The sequence below is a fragment of the Etheostoma spectabile genome, chromosome 20 (assembly GCF_008692095.1).
Source record: "Etheostoma spectabile isolate EspeVRDwgs_2016 chromosome 20, UIUC_Espe_1.0, whole genome shotgun sequence".
Lineage (NCBI taxonomy): Eukaryota > Metazoa > Chordata > Actinopteri > Perciformes > Percidae > Etheostoma > Etheostoma spectabile.
The window spans coordinates 22,153,444-22,165,943 of record NC_045752.1 but is presented as its reverse complement, the minus strand read 5'-3'; the positions used below and the strand labels follow the sequence as shown (position 1 = coordinate 22,165,943).

General features: G+C 41.4%; 1 protein-coding gene across 4 annotated transcripts in view; it reads left to right on the top strand.

Moving 5' to 3' along the window:
- Positions 1-12,500, top strand: part of LOC116670682 (storkhead-box protein 2) — a 69,151-nt gene that overhangs the window by 36,988 nt on the left and 19,663 nt on the right. For all 4 annotated transcript variants that reach the window (XR_004327092.1, XM_032501311.1, XM_032501313.1 and 1 more), the window contains exon 2: positions 5,295-5,447. Coding sequence is in view for 3 of the 4 variants with exons in the window: in XM_032501311.1 (XP_032357202.1) it covers positions 5,295-5,447 (153 nt within the window). In the remaining variant the exon portion in view is untranslated. The remainder of the gene's footprint in view (positions 1-5,294; positions 5,448-12,500) is intronic.

The window sequence follows — 12,500 nt, the reverse complement described above, 5'->3', positions numbered from 1 at the left end:
CTTTGACTGTATTATTGCATGTCGCTTTTTTTTGACATTTCTGCCATTTTTTTGAAATTTTTCAACTTCTTTTGTCTTTATACAGATTTTGCCGCCTTTTTATTTTTTGAAATCTGTTGTTTTTTATGTAATTTTGGTTGCTTTTTCCCAATGTTTTTGTTGCTTTTTTACAACTTTTGAGGCATTTTTTTCAACATCGTCCTACAAAAGTCAGCAAAAAGTTTCTTATTGATTTTAGAAAATCAAACAAAACAAAGATTACTTTTTTTAAAAGCAGCTACCACACAGCCGACTCTCAGCATTCTGTTTCACAGCCTAAACATGAAAACTCTCAGCTTGTGGGGAAAGTTCTGAGTCTCAAAGTTGACAAAATCTGACAAAATCTGACAAATTCTGCTTTAAGCGTTGCATAATTACAATTGGAAAAACAGTTTACAGTCTTTTTTTGGTTTGGTGCACAACTAGGCGGGCCAAAGTCTGTTGCCAACCTAAATTGATATTCGGGAAGAATTAACACTAAACCCTGAAGTAAAGCTGAAGCTGAGGGGAATTGCATTAGTTCTGCCGGTATTTTTCATAAAGTATTGGGCAAATTAAAAGTTAGACGTGATGTTTGGGTTCCCGGTCAGCTACAACAGCAGTGGAGACGGAGATGTGTATAAGACAGGACAGTGTGTCAGCATTGCTCTTCTGAGTGCTCATTTGGAGGCTGTAAATGTTAAATATAGACGGGGTGAAACTAATTGAAACAGTCCTCCTAATGTACAAGTTGATTTAGTATTTTCAGTTTCGGGCGCCGGAATGTCTCGCTCGGTGGAGCGGGTGCCCATATAAGGAGGTTTGGTCCTCGACGCAGCGGGCCCTGGTTCGGCTCCGACCTGTGGCTCTTTGATGCGTGTTGTTCCTCCCTCTCTCTCCCCTTGCATGTCTTCTGCTGCCCTTTAAAAAAATAGAGGCTGAAAATGCCCAAAAAGTGAACTTAAGAAAAATAAAATAAAGTCTTTTCAGTTTCATAGCATAAGAGATGCTGTTTGGATCTATAGGCTATTGTGACCTATTGCCTACAGAAGTGTTTGAAGTGTTCCTTATTTTAGGATCTTTTCTGAATAAATGAAAAGAAACGTATTATATCCTTATGTTTTTTTTTTTGCTGTGCCAAACTCAAACCGAAGCATAACTCCTAAACAAGGGTATGAACCCAACCGTGACTTCTGTGTATCGGTACACTCCTGGTATTATGGGATCACTGCTAATAAGTGGTTGATGACTGGGCCTCCAGCATTTGCGCATAAGAGGGACTGAATGTCTCTGTTGGCTAAACGTGGTGCATTCTTTTTTTAAAGTTGTCTCTCGGGTGTCAACATACCCCTTTCATTGCTGGGTTTAGAGTGTAGCCTCATTAGTAGGGCTAATAATAGCAGTAGTGGTAATATCAATAATTGCAACACCAATTGTAATACAATCAATAGTAGTAGCAGTAACAGCAGCATTGCCAGGAGTAGTGGTAATGATTGTAGTAGACAGAGACAGAGAAGACATGATGCAAGCGCAACATTGTAGTTTGGGACATACCTTTTACTCTTGGGTACTTTCACACAGAATGTGAATATTGTGTGGCGACTAATCGGCGTAATTTGTTTTCCGTCACAAGGCTGATGTTTCAGAGTGGAAGAAAGACTTCAACCAATTACGTGTGTTGTTTACTTATGAGGCTCATAATGCAACAACAGGAGACTGTATAGATGGCAAACTTTATTACTTTCAACTTTAAAAAGACTGCGTTTACCAGAGACATTATTTCTGTTCTTACCATTTACAATTTAAAATAAAAAAGCCCTAGACATGCAGTATGCTACACTGTGTAACGGTTTACAAGAGGAAATTAAATTCACTAAGGGTATTTTGCTAAAAGGAAACCCAATAAAATAGCTTACAGTAACTTAAGCCGCTTTCCGACTGAGGAGGTGCAGAAGGAGAAGGAAGGATCCACGAGAAACATTAAAATCTTCGGAAAAACCTCCAGTGAGCTAGCGCAAAAGGGGGTTTGTATGTGGCGCTAAAGTCAAGTGACAATGCTATAAAGACCGTTGCTGTGCTTGCGTCACTCCTTTACCCCTCCTACCAGTTCCTGTGGTTACTTGGCCGGTGCGAATTTTAGGTGGCAAAACTTTTGGGAGAGAATAGTAGCAGAGGACTGTTCCATCAACTACATTCCTATCACTACTTGGACGGAAACAGGCTATAGTGTTTAGTGTTAGCTTTTCCTGCATCTGCCCCCCGACCGTGGTCGGACAGCACATGGGGACACCAGAGCTAACCCCCGTCACTCCACTCAGCAGCTAGGATGACAAGACAGGACACCACCGTAGGACTGGGTATCGTTCAACAATGTTTGATACCTATACGAATACCAAGTTTTTCCTTTGTTATTTTGCTATTTTGAGTTTCCGACTTGTAACATCACAGCCGATCACAGACATGATTAGATCTTGATAGAAGCATGCTGCATGCTTATTGGCTCACTGACTCTGATGAGATTTACTACTTTGGTATTGAAATTGGGTATCGATACGCACTACTTTAGAGGCAATTCGGTTGGTGCCTGAAAAGATTTGAATTCGGTACCCAGCCCTACACCTGCGGTGGTCTTGAGGAGCTGCAGCTCTAGCTACTATTCACTTGACATCTGTTTGCTGCTAACTGTTAACTCTCCTTAGCTGCTCCAATCACTCTTTATTGTCTGCTCACACCGCATCTCCCGTCACTTTCTGTGTTGCTTCAGCAGCGTCCCCAAATGGACCTCAAACTTTCCCACAGACATTATAGGTGAGCTGCCGCAAATATTCAAAACTTTAATAAAACAAATCTCGCAAATTCCCATTAAATGTAAATGTGCTGTATTATAGCGCTTTTCCAGTCTTAACAACTGCTCAAAGCGCTTTTACATCTACAGGAAACATTCACCATTCACACACATTCACACACTGTGGACGGGGCTGCCGTACAAGGTGCCACCTGCTCATCAGATAAACGTTCACACACATTCACACTCCGATGCGCAGCACCGGGGGCAACTCGGGGTTCAGTGTCTTGCCCAAGGAGACTTCGACAATGACTGCAGGGGCGGGGATCGAACCACCAACCTTCCGATTGGCAGGCAAGCGCTCTACCACTGAGCCACAGCCGCCCCGGTACTGCCGGTATGAATTATATCGTTTTGATGCATTATATTTGCAGGCGGTTATTTTAAATGTATTTTCGTGTTGTTTTTTTGTCACACCCTCGGTTTGTAAAAGCCCTTATACAACCACACACTTTTGTGGGAAAAGTGTGTGCCTTATGTCATTAAGGGCATTTAATATTGATTGTGCTTGTTAAAGCAGGTAGAGATCATAAGTAGCGAGCCATCTCTACAGTTGACCAAAAGATTTGTCAACTAGCTGTTCTTCATTATTCAGATGGAGGGAGCTCATGGGACAGAAAATACATCCCAGATGGCAGTATTAGGGCCGTGGCATACTCCGTTAGAACTAGTTGGTACAATGGGTTGTCCGATCATGTTAGAAATTGTTGTTAGCTGTCCTGGACGGCCACGGTGGAAGGTGGGGTGAAAAAACGGCCGTCGTAGAGAAGGGAGAGGCGTTATGTGGTATTTTAGGGCAGGGATAACAGGACCAATTTTCAGAAAGTCTCTCATGGTAGACAAACCTCTCCTGGAAGGCAGTCCTAGTGTTGCAATCAGTGGTCATTTGAAAAGTGACTGAAATTGTTGTCAAGAATGGAAAAAGAGCTAAAGAGAGGAGTTCAAACCCTGGCTTCTTTCTCACCTCCACCCAGCTGACCAATCAAGGCGTGAGGTGGTCGTGAATGTCGGATCGTTGGTTGCGAAAAGTTACAGGAATTGTTGTATGCACAGCTCCCGACCATCCAACTATCAGTGCTGATGGCCCATTTGGTGTAGAAACACCATGACCTGGCCTCTCACTCAGCTGTTCTTTAGAACACACATGCTTCTCACCCCCATCCCCCTCACTGTGTGTGTAGGGTTTGTCCTATGATTACTTTCCACCTTGAGGCCTGAAGCTGTGTGCAGTCAGTGTATGGAGGCTGGTCGTCAGTGTTCCTAGCAGAGCCTCTGCAGCTGTGCTTTGTCCTCATCTTTCTTCAGTCTGGTTTGTCCCCTGTCTCTTATATCTGTCTCTGTATATTCACATTTTTGGCTGGAGAAAAAAAGTTCTGCTACCAAATCTTTTGGTAGTTTTGCAGACTTTGGTAGGTGAACCAAAACCTTGTATTAGGTTCTGTGAACAAGAATGTAGAAGTCACCAGTCTCTGTCTTTGAAATGCAGTTCTAACCTTATATGTTTTAACCTGGTATGTTTATTCCACAAAAAAAGGCAATATTAACCTGATGTGTATTGCTATTCTTTAATTCGGGGATTCACTTTGACATTTTTGGGGATTTAGGAAAGCAGTGTTTAAATCAAGCCTGCTGTTGCTTTAAACATGACAATCGCAGTTACTTCCAAACAGTGAGGCATACAGCTTTTTAATTAAACACTGGTTTCGTATTGGTACTCTATCGGTATCAGGACCTACTGCATCCCTAGCTATTTTCTTTCCTCTCAGTTAAACTTCAGATGTTGTGGAGCTGAATGGGCCTGTGTGGCAGTTTTTTAGTCTCTTTATAACAGTTGGACTTTACATTTAAGCTGCATGGAAGACATTGTCAGAATCATTGTATTTTCTCATGAACTTTTATACAATCAGACTTTATTTTGTAACCAGTGCCCTGCTAACCATCACAAAGAATGCAGGTTTAATGCATTTCTGCATTGGCTTTATTTTTCAGGCCCATAGGTTGCCGCTTTGGTAGTACATGGGATATAACAAAGTGGGTGCCATGCGGTCGTGGCGTATTTTGGCTTTAGCACCTTTTTGGTCTTTTAATGAAAGATATAGAAAAATAGCAGACATTTAAGGTCAAATCCTATTTTGGCTTCGCATGTGTCTTTCTCATTGCATACTGTGTCCACCAGACAGGGTTTATGTTCAAAAGTCTTGGCAGTAAAAAAGATAATGCATTTTGGTTTTAGCCATCTAATGCATTTATTGGATAGCCAACAGTAGCGAGATCGCAGGGAACAAAGGAAAAGAGAGATGAGGAATGACTTAGAACAAGGTCGCCAGCCTGACAGCCAGGGATTTTATTTTCATGGTTTCATATGTCTTACAGGTTACAGCAGATCTTTGTCCAGTATCACTCAAAGAGGCTGATTTCTGTCTTTTCACAGGTGATGTGTCGCCAATCAGTATGTCCCCCATCAGCCAATCCCAGTTCATCCCTTTGGGAGAGGTATTGCTATTGGCTATCTCTGCTATGAACTCCGCCCACAAGCCTGTCACTCAGGAGGCCCTAACTGAACACCTGCAGACATGTTTTCCAGGTAATACCAGCACCACACCAACATCAGTCAACTGCTAACACCATCCATTAGCCTCTGTCTACTGTTACACACAGTTATGCACAGTTATAGGTTCCTTTTTGATAAATAATATATAATAATATATTATTATAAAATGTAATTAAAATTATATATATATATTGCCTATTATTTTACATACAGGGGCTCACAGTGCTGTACATTTCTGTTACCTACTGTATCTTTTATGTTGGGTTGTATTTTTATTTTGTGAGACTACTACATTTCAGAGAGAAATATTGCACCTTATATTACACCAAACAACTATGTGACTATGTGACCACTATACTTACTAGTTACATTTAGGGTTGGGTATTTTCTGCTAAAACAATACTGTTAATAAGGTGCCTCCGCCTAAACCGTGTCTGAACCGATACTTTTATACTTGTAAAAAAGAAGAAAAAAAGAAAGCGCAAGAAAAGGTTATTGACCTTTAAAGGCCCCACGGCATGAAAATATATGAGGTTTTGTAACATTAATTTGCGTTCCCCCAGCCTGCCTATGGTCCCCCAGTGGACAGAAATGGGGATAGATGCAAACCGAGCCCTGGCTATCCTGCTCTGCCTTTGGAGAAAATGAAAGCTCAGATGGGCCGATCTGGAATCTTGCTCCTTATGAGGTCATAAAGGGCAAGGTTACTTCCCCTTTGCCCTCCAGAGAATTTGGCCCACCCATGAGAGAGAGACATCATGGCTTTTAAACAAGCAAAGTGGAAGTTGGTCAAGACCACACCCCCAGCCTTCACCTCAATCGCTACAGGCTCAGAAATGGAAAGCTCGTTGTGGGACTGGCTCTAGTGGCTGTAATTCTGCACCAAGGCTGAACTTTGGGAAAGAGACTTCAGATACAGTATGAGGGGACCACTAAGGTCTATATAAAAGATACTTCAGATACAGTATAGGGGACCACAAGGTCTATATAAAAGAGACTTCAGATACAGTATGAGGGGACCACTAAGGCCTATATAAAAGAGACTTCAGATACAGTATTAGGGGACATAAGGTCTATGTAAAGAGATTCGATACAGTTGAGGGGACCACTAAGGTCTATATAAAAGTACTTCAGATACAGTATGAGGGGACCACTAAGTGCTATATAAAGAGACTTCAGATACAGTATGAGGGGACCACTAAGGTCTATATAAAGAGACTTCAGATACAGTATTAGGGGACCACTAAGGTCTATATAAAAGAGACTTCAGATACAGTATTAGGGGACCACTAAGGTCTATATAAAAGAGACTTCAGATACAGTATTAGGGGACCACTAAGGTCTATATAAAAGAGACTTCAGAGACAGTATGAGGCATATAAAAGCAAAGAGCAAGGCATTCTCTAGCCAACAGTATGATAACGTTACCTGCTTCCAGGTGTGGTGTTAACTAGCATAACATAAAAGAGTGATCCTTCTAATGACTGTTTCTGTTGACCAATAAAACAGAGCAGCACAGGCATTTAAGTGCCACCGAAATGAGGCACAGAAATCCGCGTTGCCATTCGGTCTGTACCGATCTGATACCGTCCGTTTAGGCGTTTTGGTATCCAACACTGCTGCAATCTGAGAAACTTTTGTCATGGAATTAACAATTTATAACAAATGGTTCTACGGTTAGATATGGCTCTTTAAGGGAGCTCTCAAAGAAATCAAGGCGAAAAAGAGAGAAGAGGTCAATTCTGTCTTCTGAAGCAAAGGAGCTGGGGTTACTTTATGACCAGAAGCGAATTTGTCTTCCCCTGTGCCACATGGAAATGAAGAGGAAGCAGATTTTGGTCTGACTGTGCCATGAGCATGTGATGAAGCATGAATGAAGCAGCTGATGCCAACCAATTCAGTTCTCCATTTTACTCCTAATGATTTTGTTGCAGATGCAAATGAATGAATGATACATTTTGAGCATTTATTTCGTCATTTCTTTAGAGGGACCTAGTGCTGGGCGATATGACCAAAAATTTGTATTACAGTATTTTTTATAAGATACGGGAGGTTTCACAGTATATCATTGTATTGTTTTTCTTTTGCATGACTGGGCCTTTTTTTTAGGGTTGCAGAAGCAAAGTATATTGGCTGTGGTACATAGAATATAAAACTATGTATAAACTAATACTATCTTTGTTGGGAGTCGCACATGCTCAGTAGCTAGGCAAGATCACATCAGCTAGATAACTCTTTCTCCAACTTTGGTCAGTACAAGGCAGGATTAGCTGGGAGACTTCTTCTAAACGATGGCACACTTGTGGAATACCCGCAGAACAGGGACATGGAAGTAGTTCTTTTGCAGTGTTTTGCCTTTGAGAACGAGCTAGCATGCTAGCGCTAGCATGTGCTACAGTTAGCCACCTCATCTTGGCTAGTGACGTAGAAAGCCGTGCAGATTTTGAACAGCTCACCCGGAGACTGAAGGCAGAGGACATTCAGAAACTGTATCTCACTCAAAACACAATGGTTGGTTTTTTTCCTAGTTAGTATGCGTGTGGAAGCACCAGAGACACAAATTAACACTCCAAATCCAAGAAAAAGTGATTTTCTTTCCCCCATAATATGGACACTTTAAGTTTAGTCCGGGTTTCCAGAAAGGGGAAAAGCAAGTCCAATTTTTCTGAGAGGCAAACAGGTCCAGGAGTTCCGAGAAGGAGTGGTCCCGTCCGAGTACAGTCTGTGGTGAGGTCTAGTGGTAGAGATCAGGTCTGGTGGATGGCAGGAGTGAAGCGGCAGCAGGAGTCAGGTTCCAGTAGTAACTAAAGCACAAGTAAAAAAACGGATCAGGACAGGCAAAAATGGAGAGACCAAACAGGTAGCAGGTTTGGTCACAAGCAAAACTAACGTGGTCGTCTTGACTATGATCTGACACAGAGTGGAAGGTTGACCCGGTATATGAAGCAGAGGTGATTGTGGTAGATGAGCTGGAGCTGGAACACCAACACAATTAGAGACAGACAGCAGCAGCAGGCCTAACAGTCAGAATGTTACTAAATGACTTTTCTCTGATTTAATTATTGTACTTGTTTTTATCTGCGCTAGTTGGACCAACATTTTAGACACAGATATTGTAATAAAAATGGTCCAAAATGATGGTAAATTTAAATTGAAAAACATAAGATTTTCTTGAGGGCCGACCCCTAAACCCCCTGCCAAATACATGCACCTAATGCTGTGTTCCAGACACAGTTTTTACCTGTAAGTTACGACTTGAAGTCACAACTTGGTAGCGTTCAAGCTAAAGTCACCACAAACCCTTCTAGATACCTTCTGTTGATGTTAGCTAGCGTTAGCTAATACTAGCAATTTCTAGTCGGCAACATATTTTTGGCTTTATTTAATAAACATAACATGTAGTAGTACACAATTGTATGTCTATTATTTTGATTACAATGTGCGAAATTACTTTACGTTGCCTATTTATGTCTATTTATTTCCTCTTCCCACTGTTAATCACTGGCGTCTGTACAGAATCAACAGGGGTCGACATTGTTGTTTATGTGTGAATGAGACGTCAAAACTGTATCTGGGAGTACAGCGATCTGGTACAAGTTCACAAGTAGTAAGTTACGGCTTTGACTGCCGTTCCAGGGCACTTTCACGGCAGAAGGTTGTGAAAACACAAGTTACGGGGTACCTGCAATCCAGCATAAGTCTTCCACAAAACCTAGGAAAAACACTGGAAGTGTTTGGTGGCATCTTTATCTGCAGTGACCCCTCTGCCTGTATTTTCTCATTTATGTTCTATTTTTGCTGTGTGCAGAATGTTTTTGGACGTTAAAGAGCCTTTTGGCCCTGAGTGGGGGTGTAACCCCCAGATAATAACAGAATGCAGGATGTGCAGCCTGTTCTGATTCCCAACACCGCTGCTTTGTCACACCCCTAAACGCCTTTTGCCGTTCACTGAAGCACATAAATACACACCACTGTGTGTTGTGCAGTGAGGTGTGTGTTTATTTGTGTTTAAGAATGTAAATGCCGTGAAACAATCAGAAAATAACGTTTTATTCTTCAGATTGCGGCTTTGGTCTTGCTGATGCCGGTCTGTCTTTCAGACTTCTTTATTTACTGCCTAGCTCGCTGGACCACTGCTCCGCTCTCTCTCTGGCTGTTGAGCCAAAAACTGGACATGACACCGTGGAAACACTACTTTTACTTCTCTGAGGTTTTAGACAGTCTACCCACTACTGAAACTGAAGGATGTGACCCTAAGTGGCTGTGGCTCAGCAGTGTGTGTGAATGAAAACTGGCAACCTGTTCAGTGTGTACCCTGCCTCTCACCCAGTGTGAATGGATGGTCGCGGGACGTAACAATTTCCTAACATTGGAGAGTTAGGCTATATGGTTTTAGTTTCTTTTGATTTATTTACAGTGGCTTCATTTTAAGTAGCAGCATTTAGAAAATGTCAGTCTTGACACAGTCAGAGCCTGCTGGTAGCTTTGCTTCTGAGCCAGCACCAACCCAGAGGAAGAGCTGTACGGTTGTCTTCTGTGTAAATGAAGACACATTTACCATTTTTCTGCAGCTGAAGATTGAGGCAGATGAGGCAGAAACCTGTGGTGTGTACCAATGGCAATTATTTTGCTCAAAAGTAATGCAAAAGTAGTGTAACGCATTACAATTCATAGACAGTAATATTGTAATATAACTAAGTACTCTCAAATGACAGTAACTAGTAATCTATACCATATTACATTTTGGAGTAACTTTCCCAACACTGAATTGGACAGCTTAGACATGAAATGGGAGAGAGAAGGGGAATGACATGCAGCAAAGGGACGCATGTCGGAGTCAAACCCGCGGCCGCTATAAATGGGAGCCTGCTCTTCCAGGTGAGCCAACCAGGTGCCCTAGACTTAAATCTTTGATTATTGCCCTGATTTTTAAGTAGACTGACCCAACTAAAGTTGAAGAAGTAGTAACCCCCTGTTTGGAAACCACTGGAGTAAACACAAGATAAATTGTGTTCATTGAGTGTTCATAACCCCAACCGGCCCGTCAGACACCGCCTACCAAGAGCCTGGGTCTGACCGAGGTTTCTGCCTAAAAGGAAGTTTTTCCTCGCCACTGTCGCACTGTTGCTTGCTCTGGAGGAAACTAGAACTGTTGGGTCCTTGTAAATTCCGGAGTGGTGGTCTATCTGTAAGTGTCTTGAGATAATTCTTGTTATGAATTGATACTAAATAAAATTGAATTGATTGAATTGAATTGGTGAGCTTATGAGGTCTCGGTAAGTGTATTATGAAGTTAAGGCAAGGCAAGGCAAGGCAGCTTATTGTAAGCACATTTCAGCAACAGGCAATTCAAAGTGCTTTACACATCAGTTAACAGATAAACACAAGTACAAACAGTTAAAATCATAAGCATTAAAACTGATAAAACACATGAAGAGACAGTTAAAAACAAAATAGAAACATTAGGACACATAAAACACAAGACTAAAAGTTACAGTGCAGCATAAGACTTTAAAGAAATGAGCAGTCATTATAAGAAAGGCAGCATCAAAAAGAAAGGTCTCAGCCTTGTTTTTAAAGACTGAGAGTAGCAGCGGATCTACAGGTTTCTGGAGTTGATCCAATATGAGGAGCATAGAAACTGAAAGCTGCTTCACCCTGTTAGTTCTGACCCTGGGGACAGAAAGTAGACCTGTCCCAGATGACCTAGAGGTCTGGGTGGTTCATAGTGTAGTAGCAGATCAGAAATGTATTTTGGACCTAAACCGTTAAGTGATTTATAAACTAGCAAAGTACTTTGAAATCAATTCTTTGAGCACAGGAAGCCAGTGTAAGACGTTCAGAACTGGAGTGATGTGATCCAGTCTCTTGGTCTTAGTGAGGACTTGAGCAGCAGCGTTCTGAATCAGCTGCAGCTGTCTGATTGATTTTTTAGGGAGACCTGTAAAGACACAGTTACAGTAGTCAAGTCTACTGAAGATAAAGGCATGGACAAGTTTTTTCAAATCCTGTTTACACATAAGTCCTTTAACTCTTGATATGTTCTTTAGGTGATAGTAGGCTGACTTTGTAATTGTCTTAATGTGGCTGTTAAAATTCAGGTCTGAGTCCATGACTACACCAAGATTTCTGGCTTTGTCTGTTGTTTTTAACATTGTTGTTTGAAGCTGAGCGCAGACTTTTAATCGTTCCTCAGTTTTTCCTTCATTTAATTTCAGAAAGTTCTGGCACATCCAGCCGTTAATTTGTTCGATGCACTTAGTCAGTTTTTGTACTGGACTATAGTCCCCTGGCAATAAGGTTATGTAAATTTGTGTGTCATCCGCATAACTATGGTAACTTATTTTGTTGTTCTCCATAATCTGGGCCAGTGGGAGCATGTAGATGTCAAACAGAAGAGGCCCCAGAATAGAGCCTTGGGGAACTCCGCACGTCATATTTGTATGCTCAGATGTATAATTACCTATTGACACAAACCCGACTGAAAAGTATCAAAACTGTTGTTTAGTGACAGGAAATGGCTGAGTTGTAGAAAAAACGCTTTTTCAATGATTTTACTTAAAAACGGAAGGTTTGATATCGGCCTATAGTTGCTCATTATTGATGTGTCTAGATTGTTCTTTTTTAATAGAGGCTTGATTACTGCAGTTTTTAGGGCCTGTGGAAAGATTCCTGAAAGAAGAGACAAGTTCACAATCTGTAGAAGATCAGAAGAACAAACAAGTTGAAACATTTTTGAAAACACCCGTTGGTAGAATATCAAGGCAACAGGAGGAGGATTTCAGATGTTCTATAATGTCCTCCAGGTTTTCATGGTTGATTATATGAAATTCTGTCATATTGGAACTAGTTTTGCTTGAACACTGTGACAACAAATATCCTGAACTTGATATGGAGGCACTGACTGTTTGTCTAATTTTCTGAATTTTGTCTTTGAAGAAGGATGCAAAGTCATTGCAGGCCTTGGTAGATAAAAGTTTAGATGCTACTGGTACTGGAGGGTTTGTTAACCTATCGACAGTAGCAAACAAGGCACGTGAATTATTATTGTTTCTAGAGATATCAGAGAAGAAGGACCTTCTTGCA